The following is an 18,404-nucleotide window of genomic DNA, read 5'->3' on the forward strand; positions in this document are numbered from 1 at the left end:
TCTGATCTAGCAGTCATTTTTAGTGTTGAGTATCTTCTGAGAACTGAAATGGTTGTTGCCTGCCTTGCCCTGAGAGAAATCTATTTTTTGAGACAGGAAAAACAATGAAAAAAGGGCCCTGAGTAAAGTTATTTGCATTGTTTCAGAATGGTACAAACAGAATTCATAACTTTCATGAACAGAGTTCCATTAGTATTACCCAAATGCTCAATCAATGAGCTATAACCCTGAGGAAAGGTCTGCTCCATATTTTAAGACCTCAGGAGCTCCTCTCTAGCTGTCCCCTCCTCACCTGCAGGAGGGAGAGCACCCACTGCATTGATAATGTGCCCTCAACCACCCGATTTGTCTCTCCTTGCATTCCCTTCTCCCGCTCTTTGCTTTCCCAGCTCTTTCCATTTGTCATCCTCATCACGTCCCAGTTAACCAGCCTGGTTTCGCTCTTCTCGCTGGCCTCAATGCTGTGAAAAGCTAGCAGTCTGTTATCTCTAGCGCCTGCCTGCCCCTTGTCCCGTCGCTGCCTTGTCGGGGTGCCCCAGGACAGGGTGAGCCGTGTGTGTGAGCTGCTCCCCCGCTGTTATCGGCAGCATCTCGCCCTCCTGTTCTCTCGGCACCGCGCCGCTCTCCTGCTGCCCTGCCGCGCCGGCAGTCTGGCAGTCTGTAGTTCTTTGCGCCTGCACCCCCATAAAGCTTGCAGAATAATACAGTTCACACATAGCTCAATGTTTATGTAACTGCAGATGTAGCTGGAGGTGTCCTAAAGCCTTTCTATAGGGATAACCATGGCTGTTTGCGCTGGAGATTTGGGGACTTGGTACCTGGAAAAGGGGTTGAGCCCAGAGCTGGATAGAGAACATTCCTGGTGGATAAATTTGAGATTTAGGGAACAAATGCGAGACTAAAGAACAATATATTTGTTTTCAAAAAATGCTTCACCCAGAAGTAGAATCTTCAGAATTTACAAAAGCTGCTCGTGGGCAGGCAGTAAGCCAGAAATGAAAACTGACAGGACCTGTCAAGTAGGCTGCTGGGGAGGCTGAGTCCCTGCCTGCTCTGCTCCTCAGCCATCAGCCTGCCTGCAAGGGGCTTGTCAAATTCATCTTTCTATCCATAGCAAGTGAAGTTGATGTGGTTTTTGCTTGTATATGTTTGGTTGGTTGGTTGTTTTCCGTGTGTTGAGTGAGAGCTGTTTATAAACATGGCAAGTGGATTTTCTACAGCAAACTTCATCCTTGGCTGTACTCTACCAGACACTTGGTAGCCTGGTGACCTGACATAGGTATTTTTTTTAATGTTTTCTTTTCACTTTTGCCATATAATTATGCTTATCTTTGAAGTATATCTTAGAAAACAGCTGCAGCAAACTCTCTAGATTATTTTCATAAGATGATTTGGGTTGGAAGAAACCTTAAAGATCACCTAGTTCCAAGCCCCTAAAGTTTTAACTTTAGGCTGAACTGTGCAAAACAGTTTGAGGGAGAGCATGGACTTTGTCTCATCTCTACTGTAGTTTACATTAAGTTCTCTTAAGGAATCTTGAAATGCAAGTGAGGAATCAACAGGGGTTCTGGGAGACTTGTGTGGTTTTACATACCTGCCTGAAAAAAAGCAAGAGAATTTAAAAAAAAAAAAAGGGTGGCTGGAAAGCAAGTCACATCCATAGTTTTTCCTTTCTCTCAGTAGCTGGCTTTCCTGTTCCTTCTTAGGAAGGGTCAGAAATGACAGGTAGCTGTTGAATGCATTGTATTATGGAGAAGCTTCACACTTTCTAAATTTTTTATGGTAGCTTATTTGTGTGAGGCACCATGTATGCTGAGAAACTAAGTTTGGATGGCAGTGAAAAGCTAATATTTTCACCCATTGTGGGAGATGGGGTTGTTTAGCCTAGAGAAAAGGAGGCTCAGGGGGGATGTTATCACTCTCTACAGCTGCTGAAAGGAGGCTGTAGTGAGGTGAGGTTTCTCTTTCACAAGTAACAAGCAATAGGACAAGGGGGAATGGCCTCAAATTGCACCAGTGGAGGTTAGGTCGGGCGTTAGGAAAAACTTTCTCACAAAAAGATTGTCAAGCATTGAAACAGGCTGCCCAGGGAATCCCCTCCCTCGAGGTTATTAAAAGATATGTAGTTGTAATGCTTAGGGACATATTTTTTTGGTGGCCTTAGCAGATCTGGGTTAATGGTTGGACTTGGTGGCCTTAGAGGTCTTTTCCAACCTTAATCATAACCATATGACTCTATAATATAAAGTCTCTACGGGGTGTGTGGGGTAGAAGGTATCTCCTAATAAAAGTCATCATGCCATTATCTGTGTTATAGATAGTGCAAACTAAAATTATGTTCCATTTGTGCTGTGAAAACTGCATTTGACACACTTTTTGTTAACAGCTTAGGAAATCAAATATGGAGTTTGGGCTTCTCTGATCATCTGCTCTCTCAAATCCTTCAGTATCCTGTTTGGTTGTCACTGTATCTTCTGGCAATGATTTTTGAGTGTTTGCCTTTTCAGTAACAAACCTAATTGTTTGTGTGTCCTTTTGTCTTTTACAAAGTAATTCAGGAACAATCCTTGCTTTATTCATGTCTTAATTTTTATCTTGTTGCCCATTTTTCATCCTTTCCGTTGAGGAAAATATCTTCATGCCTCTTAATTGAATCCTTTCTTTTTCTCCTGTATCCTCCACTGCCAGGAGATGTTTGGAACAGACCACTAGTATCCTTGGTGGCTGGTTTTATCTCATAATGGCTTTATGGTTTTGCATTCATTGTCTTGTATAACTGAGCATCTGATTCTTTTGACTGCCATGAAACATGATCAGAGGCATTCTCCATAAGCCTGTGACAGTTCTTCCAAAACTCACATGGAGCTGATGAACTATTAACCATGTTATGATTTTCTGTGTCAATTATGTCTGCTTATTGCTGAGGAAGATTTGGATATATAAGAAAATACTGTATAAAGTATTACTGTATACACTAATATTCTGTGTATAGCACTGGAAGAGATACTGCCTAAGGGTTAAATTAACTTCAGTACATAAAAGCAGACTTGTTTAGATTTTTAAGTTTACTCTTAAGCAGCACCCTTCCACAAAAGGATTCATGGCAGAGTTGTACTTTTCAGTATAAAGGCATTATTTCCAAGGTGCCATCATTACTCCAGCCTGACAGAAGCAAATACAGATACCAGTAGGTACATTTCACCTGTTGGGTATGGGGAAAGTGTCTTATAACTATTTTTGCCGATGTGTTTACATGAACTGGAAAGTTAATTTGCCAGTCCAGCCACTGTTTTGTATCATGTATATTCTGTGGTAGTGGACTTAAGCAAAGGCATGAGGTCTGAGTGTCCTGTATTTGGGGAACTTGACCAGTACTGACTGTGTCAGGATCCACAGGCCACCTAATCAGATAAATGTTTCAAGAGAAAAAAAATGCCACACAAAGAATGGTAATGTTCAGGCAGCTTACACTATCCATTTCGAACCCTGTGCTAAAACTGCTGAAGGAAAATAGCTGATACAGGTTTCCTGTTTTGGTGGTTATTTCATTGTGTGCACAGCTAGATGTGATGATTAATTTACAGCAAGAAATTTTCACCTTAGAAAAGTTGCTACTATACAACCTGTGTTTCCTGGAGATAGGGCCACAGAAATAAATACTTCTTAAAATAATATTTTTTCTGAAATCAAATGCAGCCCTAAAAAAGCTGTTTGATCAATTCTGACCAAGATCAGTAGATGTAAATTTGAAACAGGCAGAAATCATGAATTTCTGATGACACTGGATCTTCATCACATTTCGCCAGGGTCTGACTATCTTAACTGTTCTTCTTGGATCTTTCTATACTGGTGCCATAAGTAGATAGCTCTTACTTCCTGTGAGAAATGAGCTGGCAGTGTTTTGCATAGGTGACATATTTTTTTCAATATAGAAAATACCTTGAAATATTTCTGAAGGCTGGGAAAAGCCTTTAACAATTCATGATTTTCATCTGGAATATTTTAAACAGCCACAATCCTGGGCTGAAATTTGAGTTGTGTCCCTGTTGATCAGGAAAAGCAAGTCAATTTACTTGCCCTATAAAATGTGCATAAATATGTGCAGTCCATACTGAATTTGGTGGGACTGCAGGATAACTCACTCTGGAGGAATGAGAGAAGGTCCTTGATCCAAGGTCAGACAGGGCTGCTTAGGTCTGTGCCCCCACAGTGCTGGAACCCCCCAGAGCAGAGCTGTCACAGCCACCCTGGGCAGCCCACGTGGCTCCATGTCCTTGGCACCATCTGAACCCTGCTAAATTTCATGAAGTTCTTGTTGGCCTGTTCTCCAGCCTGTTTTGACCTCTGCCAACAGCAGCCCTGGCTCCCAGGTTGGTTTTCCTTCCCCCACCATAAAGTTGTTGCTTACAAGCTTGGTAAGGTTGCACTGCATCATATTCTTCAGGTGTCACCTGCTTTTGACCCAGGTGTAACTGGTTTTCAGCTGCTGGGAATCAGTCCCATCCTTTTGCCCTAACTGTAGATATTAGGATGAAGAGACTTTCCTGGTGGTAGAGGTAATGATGCAGACTTAGCCCTTGATCCATTGCAGCATCTGTGTATCTGATTAATCCATGTAAATACTCTTCAGTGAACAGTTCTCTGACTTTGGAAGGTGCAGTTTCACCGTGGCCACAGTGATGAGCTTTAGCAGTGGACTACTTCAGCCTCTCTAACTGCATGCTGGAGAGACGAGAGGGGAGGGGAAAGGAAGAGCTGGCCTTTTGTCAAAGCTGGTGGCCTGAGGATGGGTGAAGTATTTATTATCAGCACCCAGCATTTTTGAAAACTCAAAGTGCCCTGCACTTCATGTATTCAGGGGAAGCATCAAGCTCTAGTAAGTTTCTCATTAACTGGGAAACTCTAGTAGCTTTTGTATCTTGTTTGTTTTTACTTACTGTTATTAGCCATTTAACTAAAGTTGGTAATGGCCCCAAATCGACTAATAATGCATGGCTCAATGTTTCATTTTTTTTTCTTAAGGAAAAAAACTGCAATTAAAAAAACATTTAAAAGTGATTGCTTCAATCAAGTACAAGGAAATAAAATAAAATATGATTAAAGAAAATTCATCTAAAAATACATCTGTAATGTATTTTGTCTTTCAATGCCAGTCTGCCATTCATCTCACCGCTGAAACTTCTTACCATCGAGGATACTGTCTTGTCACTTCCAATTCCCTGGTAGGGAAGCAGGATTGTGGGATGAATGTAGACTAATTTTGCAAGGGGGAGAAACTTCAAGAAGGTTGTTGTTGCTTTTTTTAGTTGTTGTTTCTATCTTAAAAGTCATGCTGGATAGACCTGGATATACTGACAATTTCCATTCAACAAGGTGGCCAAAACTTTGTTACTGGCTTTAGTAGCAGAATAAAACTTAGAAGCATATAAGGGGAGATTGAGGTTCAGAATGTGTGAAAGTATCTAATTTCATTTTGGTGTATGTTAATCATGCCCTGAAACAGCAGCTTGAATCACCTTGATGTTAATCACTTCCTGTGTCTGTGTTGTATTGCATAACACTGCTTATTATTGTACTGCTTACTTTTTTATTTGCCTTGCCCCTGCTGAGATTGGGAACTTCACTAGCAGCATGGCTGTGGAGTGCCAGGTACCTAAAAACAAGTAGGACATACAGTCCATGCCATGAAAAATTTATCATCTAATTAGAGGCCAAAATTACCAAATCATTTCTTAAAGAATAGTAGGAAAAAGAGAACAAAAGCATGATTGTATCATGCAGGTGCAGGAGCTGAACTGTTCACACTGTTCAGCCTGGGAGTTCTTGGAAACTGTAGCAAGTCATAAGTAGACTAAGAAAAAAGAAATGACACTGAGTGGGATGAGTCTATGTATACCACTATTCTTCATAATAGTAGTATTTCCACAAATTGCTTTCTTTTTGCCTTCCCTTCTATGACATTATTCAAATTGTGCATGAACTTCAGAGGCTACTACTAATTCTGCAATTTCTTTTTACAACTCTTCAATGCTTTCCTGTTTTAAGTGAAAATATTTGAGCTTTCTTTCTGGTTATTGTCAGTAATGAACAATGACCTGAATTCTTCCACATTACCTTATAATGTGATATGTTTCTTTTTTAATGGGTGTTTAATTAACACAAAACATTTTTGCGATGTGGTTCTTAAAAACAAATAGCGAACAGTGACTCTCCTTAGATAAAAAAACAGAGCAATAGAGCATCACTGATTTATCCACCACAGAGATTTAAGAAAAAAATAAATACCCAAACTGCTGAAATAATAGGTTGTCTGAAGAAACATCATCTATTTCTTGTACTAGTGATAAGGAAATACTTTTCCCCTGTATCTGTTAAAGAGCCCACCTGACTTTTTATATTAAGTGTTGAAGAAGACAGCCTTGGAGAAATGCAGTGGCTTTGAGTGACAGGCTGTAGGCTTCATTTTTTTTTCTGAAATGCGGATCTTGGTAACAGTTGCTAAGTTGTAAGGTAGAGGCTGTATGGCTTGCTCTTTAGACTGCACTTTTGTTTGGAACTGGATGACTTGGGCAGTTCAAGATTTCTGTCTTGTTTATGTATACTGACATAAATGACAAGTGGCATAAGTTGAAAAAGAAGATTTTCGGTTGTTTACATAAATTGTGTGTAATTTCATAATACTGTACCTCAGTACTATTATTTTCTTTTCTTTCTCTACTTAGTCCTGTAGTTAGTGGGAATGTGTGGTTTGTTCACCCACTGGTAACTGAGAGTTGGAGGAGGAAGGAGTTCAACAATATCCTAATGATGCTTTCAAAGCAGATATTTTCAGGAAAAACTATTTAAATGCCCAGAGAGCATACTCAAATCCTAGCTTACCTGTGAGAGAAAATGAAAAATAATAAGAAAAAGATTATTCAAACCCCTCAATTTGGTAGGGAAATACAATTTTCTTGCATGTCTATTTTGTTTTCTATACTTTTGGTGGAAGACAGTTGGGGTTGAGTGAATGAGTGTAAAACTGAGCTAAAACTGATGTACTCTGGCTGGTTCAAGGCAGAATGAATGCTGTTATTTGGGTAACTATATGGGCAAGATTTTGAACCACCATTTTTTCTATTTCCCTGAACTAGATTATTTCATTTGGCTGCAATTAAACAGACTTTTGGTTACAGTAAGTGCAAGGACAGTGCTCTTTGTGGGAAGGGCCATACATTTTTCTTGCCTTCTTAGTTTTTGATTAGTCAGGGAAGGGGTCTCAGGATATTTCTGTGCTGCACCAAAAAGTTTGTTTTTCTTGTAGCTGTACTGGTGAGATGGCCAGGTAAGAAGCAGGCTGTAGATATTGGCTAATATAATACACTAACTGAATTATATAATATAGGAAATATGCAGGTAAACTCTTCCTTCCTGAAGGTCTTCTTTCAGGTTTCTCTGCCTTATTACTCTTGTGTCTTCTACTAAAATTAACAATTCAACAGGTAATGCACTGTAGCCCAGCTCTCTGAAACTAATAGTAAAATATTCTGGTATCTCCAGTTTTTCAGTAAATTCATAATTTTAGCAGTACAGTACTGTTAACAAAGAGAGATATTTCAATTATATTCAGTTAACAAAGAGCGGTACGCCTGACAAATGAGTAAAACGTGACTTGTTATCATGGATTAGTTTCATGTGTCATACAATCATTTTTCAAATGATTTTTTTTTTATGCAGACATCAAAGCATTAGGCTGCTGTTCTTATTAGTTATTTCTTACATGAAATAGTCTCTTTTTTCTTGTGTACTTGTGCATTAAATAAAATGTGCAGTAATAGAATAAGTGTAGAAAATACTTTACCTGCAAATTTCCTGTTCTCTTTAGTTACCTTTTAATTAGAATTCTTGTTACAGAATTAATAGGATAATTGATTCCTTTTAAAATGAGTAACAGAATGAAGCACTGTGCAGAGTCTGTCCCTGGTTAATAAATGATGCCCAGAACGGCACATGATGAATATTAGTTGGATAGTTTAATACAGTCCTAAGGAGGCTTACAAGCTACTGTGAGGAATAGAAAATATAAGAATAGAAGTTTATCTGTAACTTAACACATGAGGGAATAATACTTAGCATTTCTGTAAGGCTTTCCATTTGAGGGGTTTGAAGTGCTTCGCAGTACAAAAGATGAATTAATTCTCAGAATAGGCCTTGAGATTTTTGTTTTTTCTTGCTTTTTTTTTTTTTATGCAAATGATTTTTGCATTAAAGATTTTTTAAAATTTTAATTTGTCCTTGTGGACAAGAAATGAATAATTTGTAAGATACTTAAATGCTGAGGAGTAGTAGGAATTTGCTCGCATATCCCTTTAATGCAGATCATTAAATACAGAACCCTGTAAAGTATTCCATGATATGATGTGCATGTTTAATATTAAGGGAAAATCCTGTAATCCAGTTTGGCTACCTTAGTTCTACCTTAGTCGTGGTAGGAGGTATGGGTATTTCCCCCACTTTGTGTCTGGCAGTGCCCTACTGCTGGATGAACCTGTGGGTTGTTGGGAGTCCTTCATTCCTATCACAGTGCACAAGGAAGCTGTGAGCACCTAAGTGTTCCCCAAACCCTTGTGTGCTCCTTCGTGGAAAACAGTGACTGGGAATCCTTGTTGCTGGCCCATGAACTAGCACTAAAGTCTCCTTTGTGGCTTTTCTTGGCTGGGTGGAAGTTCTATCAGGAAGCACTCACAGGAACTCCTCCAGCCTGCCAGGGCTTCAGAGCATGGTTATCATCCACCTGCTAAATTAGAAATGGTGACACTTGGGCAGTGACTATTACACAAACATTGACACTGTGTGGTTTGCTTTTAAGTCAGGATGATGACATTGGGAAATGAGGTTATAAACACCAAAAATCTGTCAAGCTCCTGATTTGCAATAATCTTCCTGCTGACAGATAAAGAGTGATTATTTATGTGAAGGTTATAGTGACAGGATTTATTTTAAATGTCTCGAAGGAAAAAAAACAGATTTCTGTTGCCAGTAGAGAAAGGGAGTCTGTCATTTGTATCATCTTCTGTCAGATTCAAGAGAAAAAAAAATACCAGTATCAACTGAGATGAACCTTTATACATTTGAGATTATTTCTTCGGCTTTGTATCTGAAGTAAAAAAACAGTAACAGAAAATAGTTTAAAATGAAATTCAACTATAGTTGCTAATTTTTAGTTTGCAAATAAACTCGAGACAATTCTATGTATAGAAAACAGTGATCTGGATATAAACCAGTTTTTACTTGTTTTCTAGTGAACCTTGGTGTTAAAGTTAACTTTAAGTTTTTGTTTTATGGAAAGTTGCTTATAGTGAATTCTGTCAGCAGTCCAGCATAACAGTAGACAGAGTAACTGAAAGAGCCTAAAGCAGACACGTATCACTGTTAGTCAGATCTGCATGTTTGCTTAGATAAGGTTGTGAACTAATAAGAATAACTACAGTAGGACACCTTACATCTTTACCTAGAATTTTCACTATAGGGCAAGTCTGAATACTGTGAATACTGATAAAAATTACTTAAAAAAAAAAAAAAAGTCAAGGTAGTTATTAGTGATCAAAAGACTTCCAGATGGAAAAGACATTGGAATGTGTTAGGATTGCATGCAGAACTGCAAGATTGAAATTAAAGGTTTAAAGCACTACCAAAGCAATAACAGTGCATATTGACAAAGGTAACAAAGATCATGCTCAGAAACAAGGGAAAATGTCAAATGAATTTGCAATATAGTTGTGCTTGCTAATCCTAGAAAAAGTGTAATGTATTGAGATAAAAAGAAAATTGACCTATTACTTCATGTTTGCTAGTTGCTTATTATTCAAGAGAAGCTCAATTAACTCAGTTAATAACTTGTATTTCTTTAAAGTGCAATGTTACACTAAATCATTGTGGAAATGTTGAAACACAGCTAAAGAAACAAAGGCTGTGTCTTTCTAAAAATTACTCACTGTGGTAATCAGTAGATTCAGTAAGAGCGTATTAAGCAAAGCTTTCATATATCCAGCACAGCTTTTTGAAAGTGATAGTGAATCAGCTGAAGGTGGATCATACAGTTTTTCACAGAGAACTCCTAATTGGTGGCAACAATTTCAAAGGTAGTATTGCATTTGCTAATAATAAATTCTTATAATGGTTTTTTCCTCTGTGCTGCAATTTGGTTGGTTCTCAGTGGCTGTGAACAAGTTATGCAGAATAGTTTGCAGAATAGTTACCTTCTTGGTTAACAGTAATGGGAACAGAAAGTAAGAATATAAGGCTTTCTAAAACTTGAGGTTTTGCTAATGTCGGTGTAATATTTCATCGGAGCAAAGAAACCGGAAGGTTGTGTTGTGGTCACAAACTTCCTGCGCTGACGAGACACGGTGGTGGGTCACAGGGCCAGCAGCCAAGCATCCACACAGCTGCTGGCCCAGGTGGGCTGCAGGAGGGAACAGGAAGAATGAAAGCCAGAGAACTGGTGGGTCAAGATAAAGCCCATTCATTCGGTGAAGGAAGGAGGGGACAGGGACAAATGGTGCGAAGGCAATTGCTCGTATCCTCCCACAGTCAGACTGACGCCCAGTTGCTGAACAGCACCCACCTTGGAAAACTGCTCTTTCTTCCTCTGCCCCAGTTTTTGTTGCTGAACATGATGTTAGCATGGTAGGAAATAACCCCTTGACCGACTGGAGTCAGCTCTCCCTGCTGTCCCCCTCTCAGTGTTATAGCCACCTCCTCCATTCTCCCTCTCAGGGGGAGTGGAAAAGAGGCAGGAGCTGGGAAAAGAGAAAGACTTGCTGTTTTACAAGTGCTGATCAGCAACAGCCAAAACACTGTTGTGTTATCAGCATTATTTCAGGCACCAGTTCAAAACACCATATGGGCTGCAGTGATGGATGCTAACGCCATCCCAGCCAGACCCAGAACTTGTCCTCAGCCATGCAAGTTGATTTTTTCAGGAGGAAAGCCCAAGTGGAATGCCTGTTGAGGTTTCTCACTAATTTTAGGGACTTCCTTACCCTTGCTGATACTGTGGAAAAATGATGGTTTTGTTCCAGCAGCAAGGAGAGAAGATGCAGGGAGAGTAGCCTGAGTGAACATGTAGTTCTGGTAAGCAGTTTAAAAGGTGGGAATAATTAAATGTGTAGAAAGATCAGTGTAAACTGAGAAAAAAAAGATTATTCAAGCTAGGGGTGGGAGTTAATAGAGACTATATAAACTGTTACATTTTCTTCAGAGGTTTGTTGTCGGGGGACGCTTGATTTGGGAGGCAGTTGTTTGGGGTTTTTTTATCTCTTCATTTCTTGAACTTTCAGTTAGCTTAGTCTTCTGCCTTCCTCCTCTGTCTTGGCAAGATTTAAATGGCTCTGTTGAAGGTCAGCATGGTACTATTTCATGCAATTAATCCTTTTTCTCCCTTAATATCCCACTTCTAAAAGGTGTTTTAATTCTGTTCCTGACATCCTCTTTTGCATCTCCCCCACTTATATGTAACTGCTAAAAATAAACCTTATTAAGTTATTATTTTCACTCCACCTGGTACTGCAAGGTTTTCCATCTAAACACCACTCTTACTGTGCTGATTCAGCATCACTGTTGTTTTATGTCAATGTTTGAATAGAACTGTATTTTGCAAATTTCAAGTGACTTGTATGTCCTCTCTAGGTGTTGTGTTAGAGTGCTTTGAAAGATGACAGTAACTAAAATACCAACAAATGGGAGTGCATTGTCATCATCTTTTAGTTAGCCAATTTAATGGCTGTAGGAAAGGGTTTTATTTCTGCTTTCACAGAGAAAGAGCTGTCAGTCTGTTCTGGAGTTTGAGGTTCAGTGAACCTTTCTGGGCTCCCCAGTTCAAGAAGGACAAGGAGTTCCTGGAGAGTATCTAGCAAAAGGCTACGAAGATGATGAAAGGACTGAAGCATCTCTGTTATGAGGAAAGGGTAAGGGCCTGTTGAACCTGAAGAAGAGACAACTGAGGTTGAATTTTATCAATTCATACAAATATCTTAAGGTCAAGATGGGGTGAGGCTTTTCAGTGGTGCCCAGCAGCAAGATAAGTGGCAGTGGGCACAAACTGAAACACAGGAAGTTCCACTTAAATGTGAAGAAAAGACATCTCTACTATGAGCATTGGAACAAGCTGCTGGTTGTGGATTCTCCTTCTCTAGAGAGAGTTTTTGCCTGGACAAAATCCTGTGCAACCTGCTGTGGGTGAACCTGCTTTAGCACAGAGACTGGAAGTGATTGATCTCCAGATCATCTCTCCTTTCCTATCCCAACCATTCTGGGATTTTTTTTTTAAACATGTAGTAAAACTGGAAGAACTGAGGGATGCTTCTATACAAATGTAACTCTGCCTATTAACATCCTGGAAGACTATTATTTAATTAATTAAAATAATTTTATTAGTTATACTGTAGAGGAGTTTAAGAGTATAAAGAATCATTTAGTCAAAAGCTGTTGGAGTCTCCCTCACTGGGAATTTCTCTTTTTAACATCATCAGTAATGATGTGTTGATATACCAGTTCTCAGTAACTGTGACCTTTAGAAATTTCAAGTGATCAACAGCACTTGTACAGGTAGTCAGAGATGTGATCAGAAGACTCTCTGTGAATTTCCAAGGAAAAAAAAAAAATCAGGAGGTAATGGTTGATTTGGTGATATCCCATGCAAACAAATAAAAAAGGTGAAGTCTGCAAAGACAGATGGATTTCTCAAAAAAACTTGTTAAAATTCATTTCTGAAGTACCAGTGCTAGGAGCTTTGCCTAAGCAAAGAATTACCTTGGTGAGCTGGGTCTATTAAAATTGCTCCTCAATATTTTAGAACTTTTTCATTGTTACATAGAAAATGAAGCTATTTACAGGGAGGAAGTTAATGTAGCGGGAAACCTAATATGGTTTTGTAATTTCCACAGGAGGGAAAGAATGTAGAGTACTTCTGATGTACTGAATCCTAGAAATTGAGAATTCTTGATGGGTTAGATGCCCAAGGTCGCTTGTGTAGCAAGGCAGTGTTGATTAAGGCAGGGTTCTCTGGCTGCTGTGTCTGCGGGCTCTTTGCCCAGTAACACAGTAACTCTACGAGCTAATAACTTTTTTGCCAAGAGCCATTCGCGGTTGTGTCTAGTTGGAATGACTCGTTTCTTTTGGAACACTAGAGGGCTCACTGACTGCTTCTGGAGCTGCCTTTTGCTTTCAGTGTATGTCCATAAATCTCCAAATGTTTAAGCAAGGCTGTCCTTTCTTAGGGGTAAATTTACTCAGTAACCTCAGTGGCTTTATCTAAATCCAGGCTTTCTGGAAGAGTTTTAAGGAGCACTTTGATTAGCCGAAAGAGATGAATTTGATCTGCTCAGTAAATTCTGGTAGGGTTTTTCGTACTGGAATATTTCCTTAAGTTTAGGCAGAGCAGTGCTTTTTTGTTTATTATTTGGTTTTTGGGGGGTTTTGTTGGGTTTTATTTTTCTTGTCTGCTTGGCTTGTGGAATCCACATGTTGTAATTTCCTAGGAAGCAATTAGGTAAATGTACCTGAGTAGTTAGCAGAATGGGAGGAAATTTTTGTCAAAAAACCCCAACAACCCATCTGGTGTTCATTGGCATACGTAAAAATGTTATTAGAAGTTAGTGTCTGCTGTCTGGGTTATCTTCCTGACTTACTAGCTAGGGGTTGATGAGCTATAGGGTAATCAGAGTGGTTTCTGCTACCAAATCATGCATACATTTATGATACAATATCATTGAAGTGTCAGTCCATGGAGAAAAACTAAAGGCAAGTGATTCATCCAAAACATCTTGTAGCATCACACACTTTGTGACTGTTGTGGCTGGACTGAACCAGTCTGGAGCTGTTCCTGCCTTTCCCTCTTGGTGACTGATACCCATGACCATCTGATTTGGGGAGTCAGGCAAGACAAAATTGATACTCAGAACAAGAATATCACTTGCAAAAAGTTTCTGTTTCCTGAACTGACTTGCTTTGAGAATAGAGGACTGCTGCATTTCTTATGCAAGAGAAGGAGCATAGATGTGCAAGGAGAAAAAGGAGGGAAAAAGGGAAGGTCAATGCCAGTAATGGCTGGAGCAATTATAATGTTGTTATAATACTACATCTTTAGGCCCTTTGATTCAGGCCACTTAATTAAGTTTATTTTATTAAAAAAAACACCAACAAAAAATCAGAAAAACAACCTTTGATGTGGTGTGCCCTGATTAAGATTAAGCAAATGAAAAGATTCTGATGTGATTGCACGAGAAAATAAGCTTTGACAAAGCTTAGGATTTAGCCTCTCAAAATCTCTGAGAATTTGTATGTTGATATCTAAAGCTGAACTTGCAGGTCTGGGACATGATGGCAGGGCAGAATAAGTCTTTCTTGTAAAACAGGCAAAATTACCAGAAAATTTTAATTGATAAATTAGAAAATATGCTGTGGACAAATTATTGGTTTCATGCAGTCTTGATCCTTGTAGCCAGGGACTGGGCCCATAGTCATAAAGCCTGCCAGTTGGCTGCCTATTACCAGTCCTGCTTTGAGACAAAATCCCCATCCTGGGAGAGCTCCTAAGCCATTCTGCAGTGAAGTCAAGCAGTGGACACAGCTCCTGCCATCCGGCATATCGCTGCTATCCATGGCCTGAGACCACTTCCACAGGGCCTCTGACTTGCTGCCTTTCGGCTGAGATCTGACACCAGGCTAATATTTTGCTTGAAAATGCTCACATATTAGCTGCCATTGCCAATTTTTGTATTTGTAAAACCAGACCTGTAGTGTAGATTAACATCTGTGAATTTTCCTGCAGGGTAGATGTGCATTTTTTTCTCCCATTAATAGTGGAGAAATGTTTATTCTCACAAATATGGCAGTATTCTAGAAAATCTGTTGTCATTTGTTATAGTATGGTTTAATGCAGATTTTTAATTGACATAATTTCTTTGAGGTTTGAGCAAAGGAAAGAGGAAAGGAGAAAGTGCAGGATTACTATTATCAGCATGTCCCAAGGCTGCTGCTTTTAAATTTAGGATTATAACTGTTATTTAACAAAATTATCCTTGACATACAAGGCCTCAAGAAGAGATCTGAAAGCAAGGACAGAACAGTGTTGTCATCTGACAGCCTGAAGCAGTATCTCTGAAAAGGTCTGAAATTGTCACTTTTTGTCTAGAAGATGACCTCTGGCATTCGCAGCACTACTCTGCTTTGTGCAAGAGGGGAGGAAGAACAGCAAGGTGGCAAAATCTTTCTTTCTGTTGCATAAAGTGATGCTGCTTCTGGTTGACCTTTAAAGAAGACTGTTCCTGAGCAGGTGTTAAAACTGGTGGTTGCCAAGGGGAGGTGTTGGACCTGCTGGAGTGGCAGTGGTTTGTCACCAGGCCTGCAGAGCTGTGTGCATTCTTCTCACCACATGTTTGGGGAGGGGCACGTGGGCTCCTGAACATGCACCTGGACCACTCTGAAAAAGGACAGATCACACCAGATATGTCTGGTGATGGACAGTGTGAGCTATTCCTAAATCACCCCACTCCCCTGGCTTCTGGTGTGGATGCCCCCTGCTCTTACTGCAACACTGCTGTGCTGGGCTCTGCAAGGCTGTTGCCCAAAGCAGTATTTATCTGTGAGGCAACTCTTCTCGTGCAAAATGTGATTTGGTGGTGATATGTTCAGTTGTAAAAGATTTCATCTCTTTGTGCAAAACGACTTGTGAAAGTAGCTACAGATGCATTTATAGTCATGAAAGATTGTATTGTAAAAACCTTAAAACATTTTCTAGGTGTTTGCCTGCCCACTTTACCATCCTTCTATTGTTCCTAGCTGTGCTGAGTTTGAACCAGCTAGTTTTATGCAAGCAGGTCTCTGCCAGGATCTGTAAACTACTGTAAGCTTTATGTTCACCTTAAAGAATCTAAAGGTTCTAGGGGGAAAACCTTCTTTAAAAATGTTACTTCCCTCAGTTTCTGAGATGTGTGCCTAAGGGAAATAACATCTCAATTGAATTGATATATGACACAATGAATTCCCTTCCTAAAAATTAATTATTTTTGAGTGTGTCTTGACCATAAGCTTGCAGGTAACAAAAGTGGAGAGGACAGTCGTGTAATTCTTATAGCAGCCGTCCCATTGCCACCTGGAAAACAGTGCCACTGTTATTCTTTATTGAATATTTCATAGATCTAATGCATACAGCAGGAATTTGGTTAAGAATTGAATTAAATGTTTTTAATATTGAGAATATCCTCAAGTTGGTGTTTGCTGTGGCTTCCTGCTAAATCAACATTATAATCCTGCTTTCGTTTCCCTACAGATGATGAAGCACGCCTGGGATAATTATAAGCGTTACGCATGGGGATTAAATGAACTGAAACCCATATCTAAGCAAGGACATTCGAGCAATTTATTTGGTGAGTACAGTGTATTTTTGTGCTTAGTGACGTTAGCATAGAACAGTAAATCAGCTGCAAAGCTTATAAGTGATAAACATGTTTTCTTGCTGCTCCCTGTCATGCAGCCTGATGTTTCTTGCTTCTGTTATGTGTAAAAAGTAACAGGAAATGTAGGTGCTTTCTGTGACTTTTATAGATTAGTGTCTGAATGAGAATAAATGGAGCATGGCATTGCTGCATGATAAAAGTATGGTTTTGCTGCAATAAATGCTGTCCTGTCTTAATCATTTACTATGGGAATCATTGATGCCACATTCAATAAGCAGGGAACTAAGGGGGAGGGGGTGGAGAAGAGGAGAAATCCCATACAAGGAAAAAACAATACTCTCTACACTCATGAAGGTAGCTAAAGCTGTGTGTAGTTCTTAGGAATTTATTTCCATTTCTTATAAAAATGTGTTAATTTGTACCAGACTCCCTTATCAGGCTTTCTTTTTCATTGATATAACTGTTGTTAGCACCTCTAAATATTGTAAAGGAGATGTTAAATAAAGCACAAGTTGTTATCAGTGTAGAACAAGTAAGGGAGTGAAAAGTTCTGGTAGGAGAGACACACTGTAGAATCCGGTGTAATGAGGCAACTTCCTCAGTGTCCAAGTGGGACTTGTGGCTGAAGAGAAACAGCACTCTGAGGAAGCATAAATATAGTCCTATGAACTGTCACTATCTTCAGTTTTGCAGAAAAACAAAGAATTAAACTGTTTGACACCAATTTTTCTATTCAAATAGCTTGTTTTCCAAACAGAAAGCTGAAAAAAGGACTAATTTCTATAGCTGAAACAAAATCAATACATTATTTTGATTTTAACAGGAACTTACTTTGTTGAATGTTTGCAAAAGATAGCTCAAAGTGGAAACATTTCCTAAAACAGCCTAAATAGAGCACTTATCAAATCTCTAACTATATTTGGAGGTTGCTTAGAGACAGCAGTTGTGATTACTGAAATAAGTTGGAAAATACAACATCTACATTGATCTTACTGCACTGCTTGGCTACACCAAGGTAATATCAAAAATGTTAGTAAGTAATTATTATCTAGTTAGTTATTGGACTTCTGTTTGAGTTCTTGAAACCAGAGTAGTTTGAGTTAACTTCAAGGTTGAGTCATCATGTTTCTGTTTCCTTCTCTTCTCTGAAAATGAAAATAAATATTTACTGTCTTCAGGAGAATGATAGTTGTGTGATTTAATATGTTTGAGGAACTATTTAATGGAATTCTGTTTTCTTGCAGTACAACAAAATGTCGTAAAATTTCTTGAAAATTTAAACACTTAATGTAGTTTCCTTTCCAATCAGAAGTGGTATAAATATTTCTAAGGTTTGAGTTAATATTGCATGGATTTGCAGAAAAAGCTGTAGATGTATTGACATTGAAATTCTTAAGCAGGAGTTCTGTGGATGTTGCATGAGTTTAAGTCACTTCAGGTGCAATTCTCTGTGAAACAGGACAAGTGTTGAATTGAAAAATAAAACTGTATTTAAAGGAGTAAGAGGCAGAGCCAGTCTAAATGCAGATCAGTTTCTCATCATGGTCACCTGGTATATTATCTTATTGCTGAGGAGTTTTCCTTAGAAACACCTTCAATCTTATTGATCTTGGTGCAAATCAAAATAAACATGAGGTCCCTTTCTGCTGAATTGCTTTTCAGAATACCAAAGAGCAGCATATCTGCAAGTAGGTCTGCCTTACCCTTGCCCAAATCCATAACTACCTTTTGTTCTTTACAAACAAAACCTTTTTTCTGCAAGTGTCCTCAGATTTATTAGATCTGATCTGTACTTTCATGTTTGAATTCAACAAATGCCACCTTTTTCATAAAACAGTAAAAGGGTGATCTGTTTGTGTGTTGGGTTTCTTTCCTTCATGAAAGAACAGACAAGTTTCCTTATCTTCCTTGTTGCTTATTTAAAAAAAAGTAAAATTGCAATTGGTTGACTAATCTAAGGTAATT

The 18,404-nt window shown here is 39.0% G+C and overlaps 1 protein-coding gene across 2 annotated transcripts in view; it reads left to right on the top strand.

The window, feature by feature from the left end:
* The window catches only part of MAN1A1 (mannosidase alpha class 1A member 1), a 140,805-nt gene that overhangs the window by 20,518 nt on the left and 101,883 nt on the right, over positions 1-18,404 (top strand). Inside the window, exons 1-2 of one of the 2 annotated variants that reach the window (XM_050972437.1) lie at positions 10,934-11,115; positions 16,313-16,409. In XM_050972437.1, coding sequence (XP_050828394.1) covers positions 16,313-16,409 — 97 coding nt within the window. In that variant the 5' untranslated portion in view covers positions 10,934-11,115. Of the gene's footprint in view, positions 1-10,933; positions 11,116-16,312; positions 16,410-18,404 lie in introns of those variants that run through there. The other variant, XM_030235932.2, reaches the window with a different exon arrangement.

Source organism: Serinus canaria, chromosome 3 (assembly GCF_022539315.1).
Source record: "Serinus canaria isolate serCan28SL12 chromosome 3, serCan2020, whole genome shotgun sequence".
Lineage (NCBI taxonomy): Eukaryota > Metazoa > Chordata > Aves > Passeriformes > Fringillidae > Serinus > Serinus canaria.